Source organism: Petromyzon marinus, chromosome 13, assembly GCF_048934315.1.
Source record: "Petromyzon marinus isolate PM22_M1 ecotype Great Lakes invasive population chromosome 13, UKy_Petmar_22M1.pri1.0, whole genome shotgun sequence".
NCBI classification, from domain to species: Eukaryota; Metazoa; Chordata; class Hyperoartia; order Petromyzontiformes; family Petromyzontidae; genus Petromyzon; species Petromyzon marinus.
Window position 1 is genome coordinate 14,619,902 of NC_133679.1, and position 21,364 is coordinate 14,641,265.

The 21,364-nt window shown below is 55.6% G+C and overlaps 1 protein-coding gene across 2 annotated transcripts in view; it reads left to right on the forward strand.

The window, feature by feature from the left end:
* The window catches only part of NNT (nicotinamide nucleotide transhydrogenase), a 33,949-nt gene extending 12,868 nt beyond the window's left edge, over positions 1-21,081 (forward strand). For both annotated transcript variants that reach the window (XM_032953644.2, XM_032953643.2), the window contains exons 5-22: positions 515-602; positions 1,527-1,615; positions 1,984-2,171; positions 3,528-3,661; positions 4,032-4,223; positions 4,991-5,147; positions 6,032-6,193; positions 6,603-6,713; positions 9,267-9,412; positions 10,395-10,590; positions 11,365-11,598; positions 12,326-12,486; positions 13,512-13,691; positions 13,973-14,132; positions 14,793-14,874; positions 15,042-15,160; positions 17,692-17,807; positions 18,585-21,081. In XM_032953644.2, the coding sequence (XP_032809535.1) occupies positions 515-602; positions 1,527-1,615; positions 1,984-2,171; positions 3,528-3,661; positions 4,032-4,223; positions 4,991-5,147; positions 6,032-6,193; positions 6,603-6,713; positions 9,267-9,412; positions 10,395-10,590; positions 11,365-11,598; positions 12,326-12,486; positions 13,512-13,691; positions 13,973-14,132; positions 14,793-14,874; positions 15,042-15,160; positions 17,692-17,807; positions 18,585-18,734 (2,665 nt within the window). In that variant the 3' untranslated portion in view covers positions 18,735-21,081. The remainder of the gene's footprint in view (positions 1-514; positions 603-1,526; positions 1,616-1,983; positions 2,172-3,527; positions 3,662-4,031; positions 4,224-4,990; positions 5,148-6,031; positions 6,194-6,602; positions 6,714-9,266; positions 9,413-10,394; positions 10,591-11,364; positions 11,599-12,325; positions 12,487-13,511; positions 13,692-13,972; positions 14,133-14,792; positions 14,875-15,041; positions 15,161-17,691; positions 17,808-18,584) is intronic.
* Positions 21,082-21,364: the final 283 nt, after the last annotated feature.

Consider the following 21,364-nt stretch of genomic DNA (forward strand, 5'->3'; position numbering starts at 1 on the left):
AAATCTCACACTTCGGTTGGCAGTCGACGTTCGAAGTGGACCGCGACACTCAAAAGAATGGCGTCGCCCTCGTGGTCGCCCCCGTGATGCGTGGGCCAAACAAATCACTCGAGACACCAGCATGGCAGCAAGAGCAGTTTATACGAATGCTGTCGCAAGAGGTCACACGTTTGACGCAACGGTCCTTCGCTGACTATGCGCGATGAATGGATGACTCCGATGTCTGGCTTGGCAATCGGCGGCGCTCGCTAACCCTGCCACACATAACGATGTGTATTTACATAGCGTCTACTCCCCAACTGTCTCCAGAGACGCTGGGCAGGCACAGTGCGGCGTGTTTATTTTATAAGCAGAAAGGGGCGGAGGTGTTGAGCCTGGATTGGGACAGAGTCTTGTCTGGTGCAGGGAGTCGACAGCACGCATGGCTGGGGAAAGGGAGTTCCAGGCCATGGGGGCAGCAGAGGAGTATGAGCAAACTCCCACTGATCAATCGTCTCCGCCTCCCCACCCCCAGGTACAAGGCTGTGGTTCTCGCTGCCAACAACTTTGGCCGATTCTTCACCGGGCAGATCACGGCTGCTGGGAAAGTACCGCCCGCCAAGGTGGGTGCTCCCCCTATGCACCTCCATACACAGCCTGCATACAAATACAAAGATTCCCCGTATAACCTGAACAGACTGTTGGGGAAAGTGCTGTTACCGAGCACCTATGAAGGCCGGCACGGCACATGAGGTGGTGGGTGGCCAGCACCACTCCGGCCGCCTTTGTCTCACAAATGGCGATGTTTACACACTGCACCAAGTACTCATTTGAGGCGGAGTTGACCTAGGGGAGGCCTAGGACCGGTTAATATATTCGTCACGGATATTGGCTATGAGCAGGAATCGAACTGGGATTGCTGGGTTTACAGCGCAGTACGCTAACCCCTACACTACCGCTCCCCACAAACTCGCCCACAAACGCTCCCCCATACTCACCCGCATACTCACGTACGCACCCGCATGCATACCTTGTGTCCAGCGTGTCCTCGAATCACGTGGTCAGGTTGCCCTGTGCCCCGCGTATAACGGGGTCTTTGGGAAAAACCATTGGCGGGCTTGGTTGGGGGGGGTGGGGGGGAAGATTGACATCGCATCCCCGAGGCTAAAAAAACAGAGCACCGCGGTGCTGTTGTGTGCGTGCACACTCACACACACATCTACATGCACACACGCACGCACACCTGCACGCGTTTCCTGCACGTGCGCCTGGCTTACATAGATGCATGCACGCTTCTGCCGCCATCTGGAACATTCTTCCTTCTGATATTAGGAAGCCTCATCATTTCTTTGGAACTGATTTTTGCGTCTAGTTTGTTGTCCTTCCCCCAACCCTCCAATTAGCACGGTTGACTACGTACGGTACAAAAGGAGTTCTACATACATACATATCGTGCACACGCAAGTTGTATACGAACCACACGTGCCCGTGTTTACCCTCCCCGCCCCCCCCGTCCCCCCACCCCCGCGTGGTGCTGTCCCTCGCAGGTCCTTATCATCGGTGGCGGCGTGGCTGGCCTGGCTGCTGCCGGCGCCGCCAAGGCCATGGGTGCCATCGTGCGTGGCTTCGACACCCGGTGAGATTCCTCACCCCGCTCGCTTCCGTCCCCGTCCCGACTTCGCCGCGTGCGGACAGGGGGCGTGGTGCGTGTCTGTGTGTCACTGTCTTTGTGTGTGTCACTGTGTGGGGAGCGGTAGTTAGCGGTTAGCGAGCTGCAGCATGAAGAGTTTGATTCCCGCTCCCGGCCAACGCCACTGACGATTATCTGAACTGGTGCTGGGCCTTTCCTAGATCTACTCAGCCTCAAATGAATATCCTGGTGCGGTGTGTAAACGTTGCCACTAAGGAGACAAGGGCGGCCGGGCTTTATAGGTGCTCGCTGATAGAATTTGCCCCAACAGTCTATGAAGGCTACACGGGGGATCTTTATCTTTGTACTGCTAGAGTGGAGGCACTGGAGCAGTTCAAGTCGCTGGGTGCCGAGCCGCTGGAGGTTGACGTGAAGGAGTCGGGCGACGGCGGTGGCGGCTACGCCAAGGTCATGTCCAAGGAGTTCATCGAGGCCGAGATGAAGCTGTTCGCCAAGCAGTGCAAGGACGTGGATATCGTCATCACGACTGCGCTCATCCCAGGTGCCCAAACACGCGACCAAAATATTTATTTTATAATAATGATAATAATAATCTAAGCCGGACCCACATAATGACCAACATAGAGGTCAGAAGAAGGTTGCACATAGAATAATACCTGATGCTGAGAACGAAACTAGTACTCTTTGAACATATGTCGGATGGACAAACAACAGGAACATTTAAATTGTGTTGCTTGGAAAAATAGAAGGAGCTGGAAATAGAGGAAGACCGAACAGAGAATGGCTTGATGACAACATGAGAGATTGGTGCCAGCAACTCTGTTGCACTACTTGAGCATCTTGGCTCAAGACAGAGAGAGGAAAGTGGAAACAAATGAAGCAATTGGCGAGACCCCGGGGTCCCATCGCTGCCCCGGGGTGGGAAAAACCGTGTAGCGACACGAGTCTTGTTGCCTTACCGACAACACAACTAGTGTCAATCGATTGGCCTCGTCGAGAGCTACTCGGGGCACTAAGTTTTGTAAAAAGTTGAAAAATTACACAAACACGTTAAATTCACTGCCTGGGGGGCGGGGCTCGCCTTGGCAAAGAAGCTGAGGGTCGACGGCTGACCTGAGGGCGTTGTCGCCGCGCGTGACTGCGGCGGACGCCCCCCGGGGCTCGCGTTTGGCCGGTGGGGTGGCGCCCATCGTGTCGATCGCCGCCTGCTGCTGCTGCTGGCGCTTGTTGGTGCGAGTCTGGGCGGCGCGTTGCTGTTTATTGACCTGATTTTTGCGGGACCCTGGGGTCCCGCAAAATGATTCAAATGGCAAAATGTGCAGTGGACACCTACGGGCTATATGCCCATTGATCATGATCATGAATAACAATAAACATCATCTATTATTGCGTTTGTATGGAGACTGCTTAATGCCTTGGGTGACTCAGTACCTTCAGTCAATGTGTGTACGATTATATTGCTGTTGTGGTCGTAGTCACGAAGCCCACCCACCCCCCCCGCTCCCCCCCCACCACCACCCAAACCAGCCCCTGTCCGGAGGGAGGGGTGCAGCCATTCCCAGCTTACAGCCCTAAAGCCAATTGTAAGAAATTCCACATTCACATGGTCAGGTGGCGAAGCCTATCCATATGACAAATAGATCCCCGTCTTCAGAGCATGTGATGGTCCGTTGCCCGAAACGTCGCGGATTATAATATTTATTAAAACGTGTTTTAAGGCCACAGTGTTGTTGGCGAACGTGTTGAGTTGTTTGTTAGTTGTGCTTGTGCACCACTGCCAATGCAGCATCACCAAATAGTTTGTTTAATTTTGACCATCATAACGTTGTCATTGAGGGGAGGTGGGCTTTAAACCTCGGGTTGCCGCCGTGCGCCCGTCCCGTTGTCGTGTCGGCAGGTAAGAAGGCCCCCGTGCTGATCACGCGCGACATGATCGAGTCGATGAAACACGGCTCTGTCGTCGTCGATCTGGCGGCCGAGGCCGGCGGCAACATCGAGACGATAACGCCGGGAGAGCTCACCGTCCACAAGGTGACGCGCTGGTGGGGACGCGTGTGGGGTTACGCACGGGGATGTGGGGACACGCACGGGGACACTCGTGACATGCGGGGACACGCACGGGACGGGGGACGTGCTGGGGGGACGCGCAAGGAAATGCATGGGGACGGGGATGTGCGGGGACAAGCTGGGGGATGGGCTGGGGGCACGCCGGGGACACGCTGGGGGATACATGGCGACGTATGGGGACAGGGACGCACAAGGACGCGGGCGGATACGCGACTCGGTGTTATATCGTGGACTTAAGAACTCAATGGGAATCGGCGAATCAATGCGTCCTCTCGTACCCAACTCTTGACCCCACGACCTTCTCCTGCCTTGACCCCCACCCCCCCCACCACAGGGCGTGACCCACATCGGCTACACGGACCTGCCGAGCCGCATGGCGACGCAGGCGAGCAACCTCTACTCCAACAACATCATCAAGCTGCTGCGCGGCATCAGCCCCGACAAGGAGTTCTTCCACTACAACCTGACGGACGACTTCGACCACGGCACGCTCGACCACATCGTGCGAGGCACGGTCGTCATGCAGGCGAGTCGCCATCCCGCTCACCGCTATGAGTTGCCCGCCGCCGCCGCCACGTGGCGATCGAGCGCGCGCGTTCCACCGTCCGTTGCTCCGCTGCTCACCGCTCAACCACTCGCACTCCACCAGCCGCACGCGACGCCCGTCGCTCCACCACCTGTGCTTCACCCCTCACCCCCACATGCCTGTACTCCACTTTTACTCTCACCACCTGGGCTCCACAGTTCTCTCTCTCTCCCCCGCAAGCAGGGGGGGCCCCCCTTGCGCCTCGCGTTTGCGTTGTCGCATTGGTTATCTCGTCTGCACAATTCTAGGGATTGCGCACTGTGCTATCGACTCGGCCATCCAGGTTCAACAGTTTCGGGCCACAGTTTCACATCAAATTGATCAAGGCCAGGTTGCCTAAAACTTTGAAACGAAAAAACAGCAAGCTGCCGGTTTTTTTATTAAATTAATTGAAAACTTCCTTCGACAAACGCATGTAGGAAGGTGTTACATTCTGTTCCATTCTTGCGTATGGCAGCAATATGTTGAAGAGCTAGATGCCAATGTCGAGGTCTGCTGCTGGCCACAACGAGAGGGCTTCAGCAGAGAGCCAATGTGTACGCATGATTTTACATAACCTGTTTCAAACTTTTAATCTTACTGTAAACCTCAGTCTCATGTCCCCTGGTGGTCTTCCGTTGCCTGTGTTTCTCCGCCCTCTCAATTCTCTGTGTCTCCCGTGTCTCCCTGTTCCCCCGTTGTCTCTCCGCCCCTTGTGTCCCGCACAGGACGGGAAAGCGAAGTTCCCGGCTCCGAAGCCGCGGACGGCCCCCGTGGTCTCCGCGCCCGTGAAGCGCAAGACGGTGGCCGAGCTGCAGGCCGAGAAGGACGCGCTCACGACCCCGTTCCAGCGCACGCTCTCATCGGCTGGCGTCTTCACAGGCGGTGAGCCGCACGGGATCACCGCACCCGAACCCTAACGTAGCCAACCGCAATGCAGCTTTAGACACCGCAGTGCAGTTATAATCGTAGCGCATCCACAGCACAGCTTAGCCACCTCAACACAGCGTAGCCACCACAGAATAATCACCACCTCTCCACGCTCACACCATTGCAGAGCCGCCACAACATAGCAATGACCACACTACACACTACACAGTTACTCACCTGATGAAGATCGCTTGCGTTGTGATCGAAATGTCGTGATTGTTTTTTGTTTTAATATAATTTTATTGTATTTCTACATACGTGACTTTACCGAAAAAACCAATGAGTATTTTTATGCAGTCACGAAAGCTTTAATACTTTATTACACTACACAGTTGTTTGAAATGCAACTACGCCCATAGTCACACCATACCACACCCCCCCCCCCCAACCGCTGGCACACCATCTCCCCTGCACTATACGATCATACAACACACCCACACTAAACCCACACCAAATCTACATTGAAAACTAATTTGTTTAGAACTTCTTTTTGTGTTTAGTTTGTTGTCCGTCCCCCACACCTCCGTTTGGCTCGGTTGGTAAAATAAGTTTCTACATATATCAATACACCACATTACACCCACGCTGCACCTAGCACCACAACTACCCCCACACCTACTCCTCACTCCGTTAATATCCTCACACCCTACACCACCTCCAGCACGCCTACCGCGGGAACTACCCTCGCCCCTATTGACCTGCTCCGCTATACACTCGCACGCCACAGCGCCCGCCGCACCTCCCGCCCACTCCACGCTGCTTCACACGCCCACCGCCCCGACCCCTCGCCGAGTCCCCCACGCCGAGCGTGCCTGAAGGGTGGCGGCGTGCGTCTCTAGGTATGGGCGGCATTGTGGGCCTGGGCCTGCTGGCGCCCAACGCCGCCTTCAGCCAGATGGTGACGACGTTCGGGCTGGCCGGCATCGTGGGCTACCACACGGTGTGGGGCGTCACCCCCGCCCTGCACTCGCCGCTCATGTCCGTCACCAACGCCATCTCCGGTGAGTGGCGGCACCGCCGTCCGCCCGCACGCCCAGACCACGACAACTTCCTCTCCCGGCCGCCTGACTAGTGCACGGGGTCGCCCGCCAGGCCCCCGTGATCCGACCCTGATCCCAACCCTAACCCCCCCACCCCTAACCTAAACCTGGCCCTAACCTGATGAGCCTAATCCTAACCTGACCCTAACCTGACTGATCCGAACCTGACCATAATCCTAACCTGACTTGAACCTTTCCCTAATCTAACCGTGACCCTAATGCTAAGCCTGACCCTAAGATGACGCCAACCAGGAGAACAGTGTACTCTTCAGGCAGTATGTGAGGTCGTGGAGAGTGCAGTACCTATCCTTGTGCCCCCCTTCCCCCCTTGTGCCCCCCTACCCCCCTCGTTCCCCCCCGATGTGTGCAGGTTTGACGGCCGTTGGGGGTCTGATGCTGATGGGTGGGGGGCTCCTGCCAAGCGGGACCCCTCAGACGCTAGCGCTGCTCGCAGCCTTCATCTCCTCCATCAACATCGCCGGTACCGTGATGACATCAACATGGCACGAACACCACCCTCTATCAACATCTCCGGCACAACGTCGCGCAACGTCATCACCTCCCATCGCCGCCATCACATCAACATTGTACAGTCGTCAACTCCCATCACCGCCCACGGTCAACGTTTTGGAAAGCCTTTACGTCAGGGTTTCTAACGCACGTGGTATATCTCGCTCACCTGTTACAGCAGCCATTTATCCACTGCTGGATGAAGGCCTCCCCACGCTGTCGCAGTTTCTCCCGGCTCCACTGTCACTCCCATCCATACCACTCCTGCGCACGAACTGATCCAATCGCTCCATCTCCTCAGTGGTCATCCGCTGGGACGTGCTCTCTCCTTTTGCTGCCACTCCATCGCCAGCCTTGTCCATCACCAGCCTATTGTCGCGTCCAGCGGCACGTGCGGCCCAAGGGCACTTGCTTTCTTACTTGGAAATGTGACGTTTCTTATCTTACTATTTCTCATATTTCATCCCTCAAAGCAGTTGTGGAGCACAGGTCCATAGGCGCATACAAACAGCGCGATCAAAGTTGTGAGAGATAAGAGTTATAAACGTGTTTTATTTAAATAGTGCAAGATTCATTTTGTGAGAGCTTTGGTGGTGCGGGCGGGGGGGGGGGGGAGACGATGACGGGAGAGGGAATTCCAGAGTGGAGCCGTGCGAGAGAAAAAGCAGAAAGAGAGAAGTGAGCTGACTTGCTGTGGTGGTGAGTGGGTGGGTTGGCGAGGAGTGGGTTACATTGGTGAATGAGTGAGGTGGATTGGTGAGTGTGGGGGTGGGTGGGTGAGCGCAAGTGAGTTGTTGTGACCTGCAGTGTAGTGGCTGCGGTTGAGACAAAATGACGAGGGGAGTTCACGGGAACTGGAACTAGGCCTCGGCAAGGTAAAGTAATTTACCTTTTTTACCGGGTAAAAGGGTCCAGGTAAAGGGTAAAGGTGTCGACATGCCGAGGGGTAAGGTAAAGAGTAGGGTAAAGAGTAGGGTAAAGAGTAGGGTAAAGAGTAGGGTAAAGAGTAGGGTAAAGAGTAGGGTAAAGAGTAGGGTAAAGAGTAAGGTAAAGAGTAGGGTAAAGAGTAGGGTAAAGAGTAGGGTAAAGAGTAGGGTAAAGAGTAGGGTAAAGAGTAGGGTAAAGAGTAGGGTAAAGAGTAGGGTAAAGAGTAGGGTAAAGAGTAGGGTAAAGGTAGCGCGAAGTATTACCCGGTACTCACCTTGTTTACCGCTCGCTAAAAGCTCCGTGGCGCAGTCCGTGGCCTCCATTTTTTATTGGAATCATCGAGAATATTCTAGATGAATAAAGCGTTCTGCCTAGCATTTACCTCAGTTTAACATGTAGGCTTTCGCGACCAATATTATTCATAATAAAGGTTTTTTTGGGTTAGATCGCGTTTATTTATAAATGTGTCGTAACCCTCCACCACCCGACACGGCCAATCAGCAAAAAAAGTGTCACGTTGACAAAAGACAAATAATTCACTACTTCAGCCCACCGGTGTGTTGAAGAGTTAATCCACATTTACAGTTTGAGTACGACGTTTCGCTGGTAAATACATCCAGCATCATCGGGCAATTCGCCAGAATGGTAAAGCCCTCGCTTGCTCCCGTTTTTTATATAGAGCAGCAGGGTGACGTCAACACTTAACTCATATCAGGTGCAGTGATTAGAGGCGGAGGGGGGGGGTATTGTAATTATATAATCGATTAGTAATCAGTCATTGGTTATGATTTGTAATGAGTTGTAGATTAGTAATTCTTTAAATGTAATGTGTATTATTTAATAATTCGCTTCCAGGCCGCACTAAGCCGGTAGCTGTCAGAGCGATTAAAGTTATTCTTGTTCCTCTCAATTTCAATGGATTCTCTAATTAGTCTTTGCCAGTAATAATTAGTTTTACACACCACTGCAACATTGTCAAAATCAATTGAGTGTCCTTGTTGACAAGCATGTTCTGCCACTGCCGACAGTTGTGTTTGAGATAATTAAATATTTCTCTGATGTTCTTTTAGTCTTACGCTGATGTTACGTCCCGTATGCCCAATGTAGCAGCTGCCACATGAACAATTAATCCGATATACACCTTCTGTGTATTTACCAGCGAAACGTCGTACTCAAACTGTAAATGTGGATTAACTCTTCAACACACCGGTGGGCTGAAGTAGTGAATTATTTGTCTTTTGTCAACGTGACACTTTTTTTGCTGATTGGCCGTGTCGGGTGGTGGAGGGTTACGACACATTTATAAATAAACGCGATCTAACCCAAAAAAACCTTTATTATGAATAGCATTTACCTGTTAGAAACCGTGTTCATGTATAGTAGCACCCCAGTAATTACCCTGTAAGCGGGTAATTTGTATGGGGTCAGGGTAAAAGGTAGGGTAAAAGTAGGCTCGTTGTTTTTACCTTTTACCTTACCTTGCCGAGGCCTAACTGGAACCGTGGTAGCGACGCGATGAGAGCGATTACGCAAGTTAAAATCTCCCTTGCATTCCGGTCCTCCCCCCACCCCCCCAAATCCACTACCCCCCATGCAGGCGGCTTCCTTGTTACGCAGAGGATGCTGGACATGTTCAAGCGTCCGACAGACCCCCCTGAGCACAACTATCTCTACCTGCTGCCCGCAGCCACCATGGTTGGGGGCTACGCAGCCGCGCTGCACGGCGGCTACCACATCGAGCAGGTGTGACGCGCCCCAGCGTCCGTCCGTGTGTGTGCGCGTCTGTCTGCCTGTGTGTGTGTGCGTCTGCCTGTGTGTGTGTGTGTGCGTCTGTCTGCCTGTGTGTGTGCGCGTCTGTCTGCCTGTGTGTGTGTGCGTCTGTCTGCCTGTGTGTGTGCGCGTCTGCCTGCGTCTGTGTGTGCGTCTGTCTGCCTGTGTGTGTGCGCGTCTGCCTGCGTCTGTGTGTGCGTCTGTCTGCCTGTGTGTGTGTGCGATTAACTGAACTGGTCCTAAGGCTTCCCTAGGTCGACTCAGCCTCAAATGAGTACTTAGTGCGGTGTGTAAAAACATTGCCACTAGGGAGACAAAGGCGGCCGGGTGTGGTATTGGCCACCCACCCCCTCATGTGCCGTGCCGGCCTTCCTAGGTGTCCACTAACAGCACTTGCCCCAACAGTCTGTAAAGCATATACGGGGGATCTTTGTGCTCGTATACTGTGCCGGCCTTCGTAAGTGCTCCTCGCTAACAGCACTTGCCCCAAAAGTCTGTTTGGGCTATACAGGGGATCTTTGTCTTTGTATGGGTGTGATTTAATTCATGATTTATTTCGTGCTTTAAATCCGACACTTCACATGGCCTTGAAGTGCACATAGCCTGGCACAAGCGCCGTGGTGACGTCACCACCACTTAGTGGCAAATGACGGTTGTTGTTGTTGTTTGGGTGTGGGTGGCCACCTTCATAGGTGCTCGCGAACAGCACTTAAGGCTATACAGGGGATCTTTGTCTTTGTGGCCACCTAGCGTAGCGGTTGGCGTGTTGCGCTACGAACCCGGCGACCCGAGTTCGATTGCCCACTCACGGCCACCAACACCAGTGACAATTATCCAAACCGGTCCTCCCCTAGGTCGACTCGGCCTCAAATAAGTATCCGGTGTGCTGCGTAAGAGGCCGTGTTGCTGACTGTTTGTGCGTGCGTGTATGTTTTTGTGTTCGCTCACCCCCCAGATGATGTTCTTGGGCTCGGGCCTGTGCTGCGTGGGAGCGCTGGCGGGGCTGTCGACGCAGCGCACGTCGCGCCTGGGCAACACGCTGGGCATGATCGGCGTCGCCAGCGGCCTCGCTGCCACGCTGGGCTACCTGCACCCCTCGCCCGAGCTGCTGGCGCAGATGTCGGGCGCGATGGCGCTCGGGGGCACCGCCGGTGAGCTGGCGCGCCCGTGACCGCGTCTCCCTGCAACGCGGCTCGCTTCGGTGGCACGCCGTAGGCCGCCCCGCCCCTCCCCCACCCCCCACCCCCCCCCCCCAGCAGCTGTACACCACACCGGGGCGGGTGAGTGGGGACTCATCCTCGTGTGCTCGTCGTGGTTCTCAAGTTGTAAGATGCCGCCAGTCGCATCGTCGTGTCAGCGCCCGGCGGTGACGGCGGTGACGGCGGTGGTGCCGCCTCCCCGTGCAACTGCGCGGTAGCTGGAATCGGCCGATTCGAGCGACGACCCAAGTTGACTTTGGTTGTGAGCGCACGGATGGCATCGTCGGTTGCACTGTGCAAGTGTCAGTCAACACCCTGGATACGCTTGCAAATAAGATTTTAAATTTAAAAAAATGTAACTTGCTACACTCGAGAACCTATTTTAATCACGGGTGTCGATATCCTGATTGAACCTCAGATCTCAGCGGCATTCTCACTTTTATTTGCATCCTAACCGGTCCCATAATTTCGTGTCTCTTCCTTTCCCCTCTTCTCCTCTTCCCTCCTTTTCATCCCCCTCTTCCTCTCCCACAATCTCACGCCCTCACCCATCCCTGCGTGGTGCCTCCCCTCTCCCGATGCCACTTTCACCTCTCTCTTCCGGCTTACCGTCTCATCCCTCCCACTTCCTCGCCGCCTGCCCCACCTTCCTCCTCCCTCCCACTCTTCTCTCTCCTTGTCCTCCTCCTTCCGCCTCCTTCTCCTCTTCTACGCGGAAACCCCCAGGCCTGACCATCGCCAAGCGCATCCAGATCTCGGACCTGCCGCAGCTGGTGGCCGCGTTCCACAGCCTGGTGGGGCTGGCGGCGATGCTGACGTGCGTGGCGGAGTACATGATCGAGTACCCGCACCTCGCCACCGACCCGGCCGCCGGCCTCATCAAGTCCGTCGCCTACCTGGGCACCTACATCGGTGGCGTCACCTTCAGCGGCTCCCTCGTGGCGTACGGCAAGCTGCAGGGTGCGTCCACGCGCCGTGAAACTCCTGCCCGATCGCCGGCTTGCTCGGTCCCCGACTGGTCCGAGTTTACGCAAGGATGGGTGCGCTTTAGGGCCACGCGAAGTGTAGGAAGGCTCGCCTATCAGGAGGGTCATGGGACAGTTCCGTGACGTGCACCCATCGATAACAACAGCAACAACCGCCATTCGCCACTAAGTAGCGGTGACGTCACCACGGCGCTTGTGCCAGGCTATGTGTACATGTGTGTATACGCATGTGCACACACACGAAGCGCGGTTGAGTCTGGAAAATGTTCCTTCAAGAAAGAATTTGCAATAGAATCGGCTTGTGTGTGCGTGTATGTATGTGTGCGTATGTACGGATCTTATGGGGACGTGCCCATACCCTGGCTTGGCCAGAAGAAGGCAGTACAGCAAAAATATGGACTCCACCTATTCCGTCCATATGGGATGGAGTGTATCCCCTTCGCATTTGTGGGTTTTCACAGAGTGCTCCAGTTTTCTTTCACATGTAAACGCTCATTAATTGGCTGATAACACCTCAATATAGAGCGCCTCAGAGCTTTAGCAAATGTTGGCACCGGCTCACTTGGCTGCCTGGCCCACTCTTTTGTGGTTCTTCCTCGTACCTCTGAGTCACTCCGTCACTGCTGCGGCGGTGGCGGCGGTGCAGCCTTAAAAGTGAACTTTACTGTTGTTGTTGTTTGTGTTTTGCTTGCACATGCCAGGCGTGCTGAACTCGGCCCCGCTGCTGCTGCCCGGCCGGCACGTCCTCAACGCCACGCTGATGGCGGCGAGCGTGGGCACCCTGGTGCCCTTCATGCTGGACCCCAGCTACGCCACGGGCCTCACCTGCCTGGGCACCGTGTCCGCCCTCTCCGCCATCATGGTGGGCGCCGGCCGCTCCCCTTCCTATCACTGCCGCCCCCCCTCCCCGCCAACTCCACCCACCACCCTTACCCTCCACACGTTAGCCCTCCACACGTTAGTCGACTAGCTCGACTCGGCCTCAAATGACTACTTGGTACAGTGTGTGAATATCAGCATTGGGGGATACAAAGGCGGCAGGGAGCATGGAATTGGCCACACCACCCCCCTCTGCCTTGCCGGCCTTTATCGGTGCTGGAAAAGAGTTCCTACTCCAACAATCTGTTAAAGGCCACGCGGAGAGGAACGATCTTTGTCTTTACCTATTCATGAGCGAGTGTGGGCGAATGAACTGCCTATTTATGAATAAAGTGTTCCGTATGAATGAACGTATGGTGTATTTATGAACGCAGTTCTCCATGCAGTATTCATTGTGCTTGCAGCTGTTGTGTATTTATTAATGTGGAGTAGAGTGAATTTTCCCAGTATCCTACTCCCCAACCTGTTGTGTATTTACGAACCCATGATGTATTTATGACTATCACTTTGATTGTATTGTGTATTTATGAATATGCTTTGCGCTTATGTTTCAATCATGAGGTCGTAACTCTGGCTTGGCATTCGTGAACACAACGTTCAATGCGTGTTATTTGTGTGTCAGTTGGTGGTGTCCTGTGCACGCTTTGTTCTGGAATTAAACTTTACGTTTAGATATTTTGTAAATTTCAGGTCCTTGCAGCGCGTCGTTCACTGAGGAACGGGGCATCGCGTGTCCCGTTGACGCATCGTGTCCAGTCGACGTTCTAACAACGGAGTGGATTCTAGATCGAAAACGAATTTCTTTAGAACTGCTTTTTGTATTTAGTTTGTTGTCCTTCCCAGCACCTCCGATTAGCACGTTTGGCTATGAAAGATGTTCAACATACATCCATACGTAGATAGATTATTTGCAGAACTTGATTTCGATTGCACCCCCACCCCCTTCACATTACCGCTGACCTTTTGCCCTCTGACCTTGCCGCCCCCCCCACCTCACCCCACGCACAGGGCGTGACCTTGACAGCCGCCATCGGCGGGGCGGACATGCCGGTGGTGATCACGGTGCTCAACTCGTACTCGGGTTGGGCTCTATGCGCCGAGGGCTTCCTCCTCAACAACAACCTCCTCACCATCGTGGGGGCCCTCATCGGCTCCTCGGGCGCCATCCTCTCCTACATCATGTGTGTGGTGAGTAGCCCCCGCTCGCCTGCTCGCCTGCACCGCCCTCTCGCTCGTTTCCCCGCTCGCTCAGCCTTGACCATTCACGACGGACACCCAAACTGGATCTTTTCTCGCGATCGCCGCCGGTGCCCGTGGCCATCTCCCACGATGCCACCTCCCGTGCGGCGACGCGGCGGGAGTACCAGCTCCCCCCCGCTCGCACCGTTCGGCGTGACGTAGACGTCGCCGTTGCCGGGGGTAACATGTGCCCCCCCGCACTCCGCCTCCCCCCCCCCGCCCCGGCCCAGGCGATGAACCGCTCGCTGGCGAACGTGATCTTGGGCGGGTTCGGAACGTCGGCGACAGCGGGCGGGAAGCCGATGGAGATCACGGGCGTCCACACGGAGGTGAACCTCGAGCAGGCCGTGGATCTCATCAAGGAGGCCAACAACATCATCATCACGCCCGGTACGAGGCCTCTCCCCCGCCCGCGCGTGGAGGCTGACCCGCTACAATACCCGCTGCAATAGCGGGTATTGTAGCGAGTGAGCACGATGCGCTACAAACCTGGCTACCCGGGTTCGTTTCCTGCTCACAGTCGACACCAGTGATCATTATCTGAACCGGTCTTGTGCCTCCCCTAGGTCGAATCAGCCTTAAATTAGTACCTGGTGTGTAAAAACATCGCCACGAGGGAGACAAAGGTGGCCCGGTGTGATGTCGGCCACCCACCCCCTCGAGTGCCGTTCTGGCTTTCATCGGTGCTCGCTAACAGCACTTGCCCCAACTGTCTGTTAAGGCTATACGGGGGATCTTTGTTTGATCTTCTTTCAGTAATTGGCCCTTGTGATTTTTGGAAAATTTGGACCTTGACGCCGGCACAGAATTCCGTGTCGAACGATGTCAGGGCATCCTTAACATCCACTTTCAATATAACCAGGGTGGCCTGCCGGCTTGGAACCCCGAGCCTCTGCAACAAGCGGGGAACGTGCCTCCGTTGGGCAACATCACCGCCCCATGATGCTGATGAGGATGGAGGTGATGATGAAGATGGTGGTGGTGGTGGTGGTAATGATGATGAGGATGGTGGTGGTGATGTTGATGTGTGTTGCTCGTGTGCCCGTGCAGGCTATGGCCTGTGCGCTGCTAAGGCGCAGTACCCGATCGCCGACCTCGTGAAGATGCTAAAGGATAGCGGAAAGAACGTCCGGTAAGAGGCTCACGCACTCGGCCGCCCACTCGCTCACCCAATCATCCGCTCGCCCACTTGCCCGTTCGCCCACCCAATACCGAGGTACACCGCGACGTGTCACACCGGGATATACCGCGACTTGTCTCACCGTGACACCGCCGTGTAACTCTGCGCTGTTCCGCCAGGTTTGGCATCCACCCGGTGGCGGGCCGCATGCCCGGACAGCTCAACGTGCTGCTGGCCGAGGCCGGCGTCCCCTACGACATGGTGCTCGAGATGGACGAGATCAACGACGACTTCCCACGTACGCGCACGCTCGTACACGCAACAACAACAACCGCCATTCGCCACTAAGTGGCGGTGACGTCACCATGACACTTGTGCCAGGCGATGTGTACGAGGTCACGGGGCAGACCCAGGTGCCACAGGTCGACTGACTGAGATGACTGGCTGATGCACCACCTGTGCCCCCTACTGTGCCAACTTGCTGTGCTTCAGCTACCCGGCGCTCCGCTCGTTGTTGTGAGCGTCGCTCCTCCGCCCTCCGTTGTTGTTGGAGGGCGACTGCCTCCAACTGCCCAGTAGCGTCCTTTACGAGCCTCCTCCACAGAGGCCGATCTTGACACCGTTGGTACCAGTCATCGGCAAGTCCACTCAGCTCCACATCCTCCTGTACCACATCACTCCATCTCTAGCCCGTGCCGCGCCCGTTTAGCCCCCTCTATCTGGCCGAACAAAAGCTGTTTATGCATGCTGTGGCTGGGCATGTAGCCTTGCTTGCCAGAGGAGCTTACCGATGGGACTTTGTCCAGATCTTTCAAGGATTTGTGAGCTCACACAATCCAGCCTGGTTAAACCCAGGATGGATTGTAGGCAGGCCAGCCTGAATGTTTCTAACCGGCGAAGTTGTTCCATTAGGGGGGTCCACGTTTTGCAAGCGTAGAGAAGGGAGGGAATGACCATGGCTGAGAAGACCTGAAGCTTCGTGCGGAGCGACAGACCAGATAGCTTCCACACAGCGTTACGCAACCGATTAAAATATAATGCCGCTCGACTGATTCGGAGTGAGACCTCTGCTGTCAAACGAAGCCGGTCATGAGCACACTGCCCAGATATGGGAAACTCTCCACTCTCTCCACAATTGCCCCATCACCAATTGGGAGTTGTGGGGGTGGAGTGTCCGATGGTACAACATACCCAGGCAGTTTTGGTGGGGCTGTTGGTAAGGCCCCACCTCTTAGTGGCAAGCTCCAGGTTCAGCAGCAGCACCTCAAACGCCTCCTGTGAGTGAGCAGTAATTACCAGATCATCGGCATACGTAACATGGTTGACCAATAGGGAGCCATCCCTTGACCGCACCCGGGCATCGATCAGCCTCCCATTGTATCTGTACCAGCTGGAAATTCCTCCGGTACAGCCATCGAAGGCTTCACGAACTACGTGTTCGAAATAGATGTTAAATAATGTGGGAGCCAGAGGACATCTCTGTCACACCCCAAGGTGAACAGGGAATGGCTCTGACTCCCAGCCACATAGTTTTCCCGGGGCCCGCTCAACATCATGAAGGTTTTTAATGATCATGAGCCGAGGGTTAGGGACTCTGAAAGCATGAAGAACAACCCAGAGCCCAGGCCTACTGATAGTATCATAGGCCTTGACCAGGTCAATAAAGCAGAGATATAGGTCTGGTTGGAATTCCCTACACCTCTGCTGTAGCAGACGGACATAAAATATGGCATCTGTGTAGGACCGCCCTTTCTTGGGGCTCCGCAAGCCTCTCCTCAGCGTGCCTGGCAAGGCGATGTTGAATAATCTTTGCCAGGATCTTTCCCGGCACACTGAGGAGTGAGATGCCACGGTAGTTGTTAGAGTCTATGCAGTCCCCCTTCTTAAAGAGGGCGACCACCAGGGCATCCTTCCAATCCCGTGGAACCCGTCCAGTGGTCTAGACTGTTATAATGATGTCATGTAGGGCAGTCTGTGCACAAACGCCACCCTCCCATAGCATTTCGCTTGGGAGATCATCTCTGCCCGGTGCCTTTCCTGGTCTCAGACTCTGGATCGCCTTCAGTACTTCCTCAACAGATGGCACCTCAGCTAGTCACTCACAGGGGGTGACTCCTTCTTACAATATTTGAGGCACCGCAGCCTCAGCAGGGTCATCCCCACTTTGTCCCACGATGTTTTCCCGGCTGAGGGATTTCCCCTCCCCCAGGACCTCACAGAAATGCTCAGCAAATCTGTACACACACGCGCATACACAAACGCATACACACACATGTACCCGTTTATACACACACGCGTACACACACGTGCATCCACGCGCGTACACGCACGCACTTACACGCTCACACTTACACGCACGTACACACACACGCGAACACACAGACGCATACACACATGCATGCACACAAAGACAAATATCCCCTGTATAGCCTTAACAGAATTTCGGGGCAAGTGCTGTTAGTGAGCACCTCTGAAGGCCGGCATGGCACACGAGGGGGTGGGTGGCCAACACCACGCCCGGTCGCCTTTGCCTCCCAAGTGGTGATGTTTACACATCGCATCAGGTATTCATTTGTCGACCTAGAGGAGGCCCAGGACCGGTTCAAATATCGTCACTGGTGTTGGCCGTGAGCAGAATCGAACCCATGTCCCTAGATTCATAGCGCAGCGCGCTAACCACTGCACTACAGAACACACACGCGTACACACAGATGCGTACACACACACACGCGTGTACACACACACATACGCGGGTCCACGACACCCCCTTTCACGTGCCGTGCCGGCCTGAACGAGTGCTCGCTAACAGCGGTCTTCACTAACGCGCAGAAACGGACCTGGTGCTGGTGATCGGCGCCAACGACACCGTCAACTCGGCGGCGCAGGAAGACCCCAACTCCATCATCGCCGGCATGCCCGTGCTGGAGGTGTGGAAAGCCAAGCAGGTACGGTAACCGCACGGCCCGCAGCCCCCCTCCACAGCGTCACCACCACCACCTGCTGGTGGTGCTCGTTGCCACCACATCGTGTCACCACCCCAACCACCCAATACCGACAGTTAGCGCAGCAACGCTTACACATGTATGCATGAATACTGAACGTTTAGACCGAGTGTCAATATTTATGGTACGTTGAACTTCTTTCGCACCGTACGTAGCTAACCGCGCTAATCGGAGGTGCGGGGGAAGAACAACAAACACACAAAAAGCATCTCGAAATAAATTGGTTTTGAATCCATCAAGAGCGTCAATACTGACATGGCCATCAATGATACAACACCGGACCCCGTTTCTGGGTTAGGGTGCAGTCGTTGATTTTGTTTAACCAAGGGGGCAGAGACCAGGCTAAGTCTCAGTCAGTGATTTGGATCACCAAAATCACCAAAATTAGAGCGTAAAAACACGTCCACAGCGATGAAGTAGGGCAAAAGCAACCGCATTGCATTAACAAAAAAAATCTAAAACCATGCACAAACACAAATCGGTGTTAAATAAAATGTCCTGTTACAAAGGTTGGCTCGGACAAATTACTTAATAAATCCGTTCATAGTTCAATGTAATCAAAGTTACAGACACGTGACACTTCCATAAAAACGCGAGCGCCCCCCCGTCACCGCCGGCACAAGACTCCACCGCCAACACGGTCGCCACGGCTCGTTGCCGACGCCGGTCCTCGCCGCCGGGACAACCTGCACGGCCGCCCTTCCCTGATGGCGTGTGCAGGTGATCGTGATGAAGCGGTCGCTGGGCGTCGGCTACGCCGCCGTGGACAACCCCATCTTCTACAAACCCAACACCTCCATGCTGCTGGGCGATGCCAAGAAGACGTGCGACGCTCTGCAGTCGCGTGTGCGCGACGCCATTTCCTCCTGAGCAGCCCCCCCCCCGCCCCCCCACTCGTGCCACCCTCCCCCCCAACCCACCTCCTCCCCCTTCTCCTCCTCCCTGGGAGAGCGGTGCCCGGCCTCACCGGGCCACCCGGACCGCGGGCGACACGTCACCGGCGCGAGGACCCCGCTCAATCCCGATTGGCCGCTCACGGTGGTTAACGTGGTCACGTGTCAGCGGGGGCGGACGGGCATCTTGAGCGTCGCTCCGCGGTCCCTTTCCCCCTGCAAAGCGAGGAAGAGGAGAGGGGGGGGGGGCATTGTGGGCAGGGTGAGGCGCTCTCACGCCGTAGATCGTTCTCGATGACGGGTTGCGGTGGCGCCGGGATTTTACACCGAAAACCTCGAATTGTGTTCACGCCCCCAACCGTGCACCCCCCTCCCCGCCCCCTCGCGCACACCCCCACCCCGCCCCCCGTCAGGTGCTGTCCACCAGGCAGACAGAGTCAGGCAGCCGGGTGAACTTGTGCCAAAATTTCCTGTCCAGCATTCATTTCCCGTGCCTCGCTGTCGGGGTGTCGAGGCAGGGCCCAGCGTCGCCGCGGCTGCTGCCCCCTCGCTCGACCGACCCGGCTCCAGGTTTTTACCGCAGCGAGCGAAAAACACGAACACGATTGTGTTTATTGCGGTTGTTGTTGTTATTACCATTTCTTTTATTGTGATTGTAGCCGACGTACCGTGCCGTTCCTTTGAGCTCTTGAGCGTTCCCCCGATAGGCTTTGCACATTGGGAGGGGCACCTCCATTAGGGGCCTCCCTGGCTCACCAAGGACTCTCGGCCTTGTTGTCGGGAGCTCGGTTTTTCAAGCGTCTTGGCCGCCCCGTTAAGGGACGGGTTGAAGAGGGAGGGGTGGGGTGTTGAAAATGAGCGGCTCCGCACAACTTCTCCTGACCACGGCCACCCGCGAAGAGAGGCGTTTTTATTTATTTCAATCGCGACGATGCACGTCCTTAGGAGCACGTCGGGCACACTCACCGGAATAAGCGTGGCTTGGCCAGAAATCCAGCAGCAGTGGATTGAGCATGGCTGCTGGTGGCAGAGGCGGTGGTGGCGGCGGCAGCGGCGGCAGCAGTAAACACAAAGACCAATATAAACCCACAGTGCCTAGGGGAAGCAGTGTGCATGCGGGTCCCGAACCAGCAGGAACTCTTCCTTTTTTTATTTTAAAGTTCTCAAAACCGTTTTAAATATCAGCGTCACCACCGCCGTCGCCCGCGTGGTTTTTAACCGGATCCGTTGTTTTGTAAACGCATCTCGTGGCCTAACCCGTGGGCCCCGCGCCGCTGCCTTGCCAGCGGCAACCCTCCCCTCCCCACTTGCGTCGTCTCGGCGTGGTTTCTAGTCGACGGCCAACGCAGACCCTCGCTCGGAGATCCCTTCACGGTCACCGGTGACGATGCCACCGGTCCTTTGCCGTCTGTTTATTTTTCGGTTGGAGCGGGGGGGGGGGTTGTGGTCTCGTATCCCGCCCCCCCGTGTAGGGGTCCCCGGCAGTGGCGGCGGTGGCGGGGAGGGTCTTCGGTATCCCACTGTGCCGATGTGTGCCGAGGATGAACCTGGCTTCTCGCTCTGCCCCCTTCGTGTCTCCCGACACGAGGCCAGGCCGGGGTCAGGGATTGTGGCTGTGGGCCCTGGCTCGGAGTCGAACCCCAGGTCAACCCGACGTGAGGCTAATCTGGGTTATTGCTATAAATTATCATTCGCCCTCGGTCAAACTTTGACCGATGTTAACGTGGGTCCGATTCGACTATAAACAGCCCCGGTGCTAACTTCTCTGTCAATGTGACCCCACCTAATACTCGGATAGACCTGGCCAGGGCTACAACTAGCCCTCTTCCCAGCATACCCGGGGCTAAACCAGCTTAGGGTTTTGAAAAACCATTTTCCTGATGCTAACCCCCCCCCCCTTACCAAAACTCGGTCCCACACGAGTCGAACTGGGTCGTGGCTATAACCGAGTTTTAGCCCCGACCAAAGCGAGGCTAAACCAGCTTAGAGTGAATGACCCCATTCCTAGCCTGAACCCTGACCGCTGGGCTAACACGAGGCCGGACGAGGCTAGAGCCGTGCCCGAGCCCAGCCGCTGACCCTGAACCCAGCCTGGTTCCCGTGCGCCAGTTTCTAGGATTGAGGCGGCGTAGCCTCAGGCGAGCTCGAGATTCCAGATTGACCCTCGCGCCGGGCTTGTCCGTCTCCAGGCCCTGCTGCCTGCTGCTGCTGCGTTAACGAGGTTCACGTTACCGAGGTTCACGTTAACGAGGTTCACGTTAACGAGGTTCACGTTAACAAGGTTCACGTTTTGTGATCGCAACTTGAATAAAAACGATCGCGCACGGGCCCTGTCGCGTGGCTTCCTGGGTGATAGTGGTGGGTGGTAGTGGTGGGTGCGAGTGGTGGGTGGTAGGGATGGATGCGAGTGGTGGGCGCGAGTGGTGGGCGCGAGTGGTGGGTGGTAGTGGTGGGCGCGAGTGGTGGGTGGTAGTGGTGGGCGCGAGTGGTGGGTGGTAGTGGGTGCGAGTGGTGGTGATAGTGGTGGGTGGTAGTGGTGGGCGCGAGTGGTGGGTGGTAGTGGGTGCGAGTGGTGGTGTTAGTGATGGGTGCGAGTGGTGGTAGTAG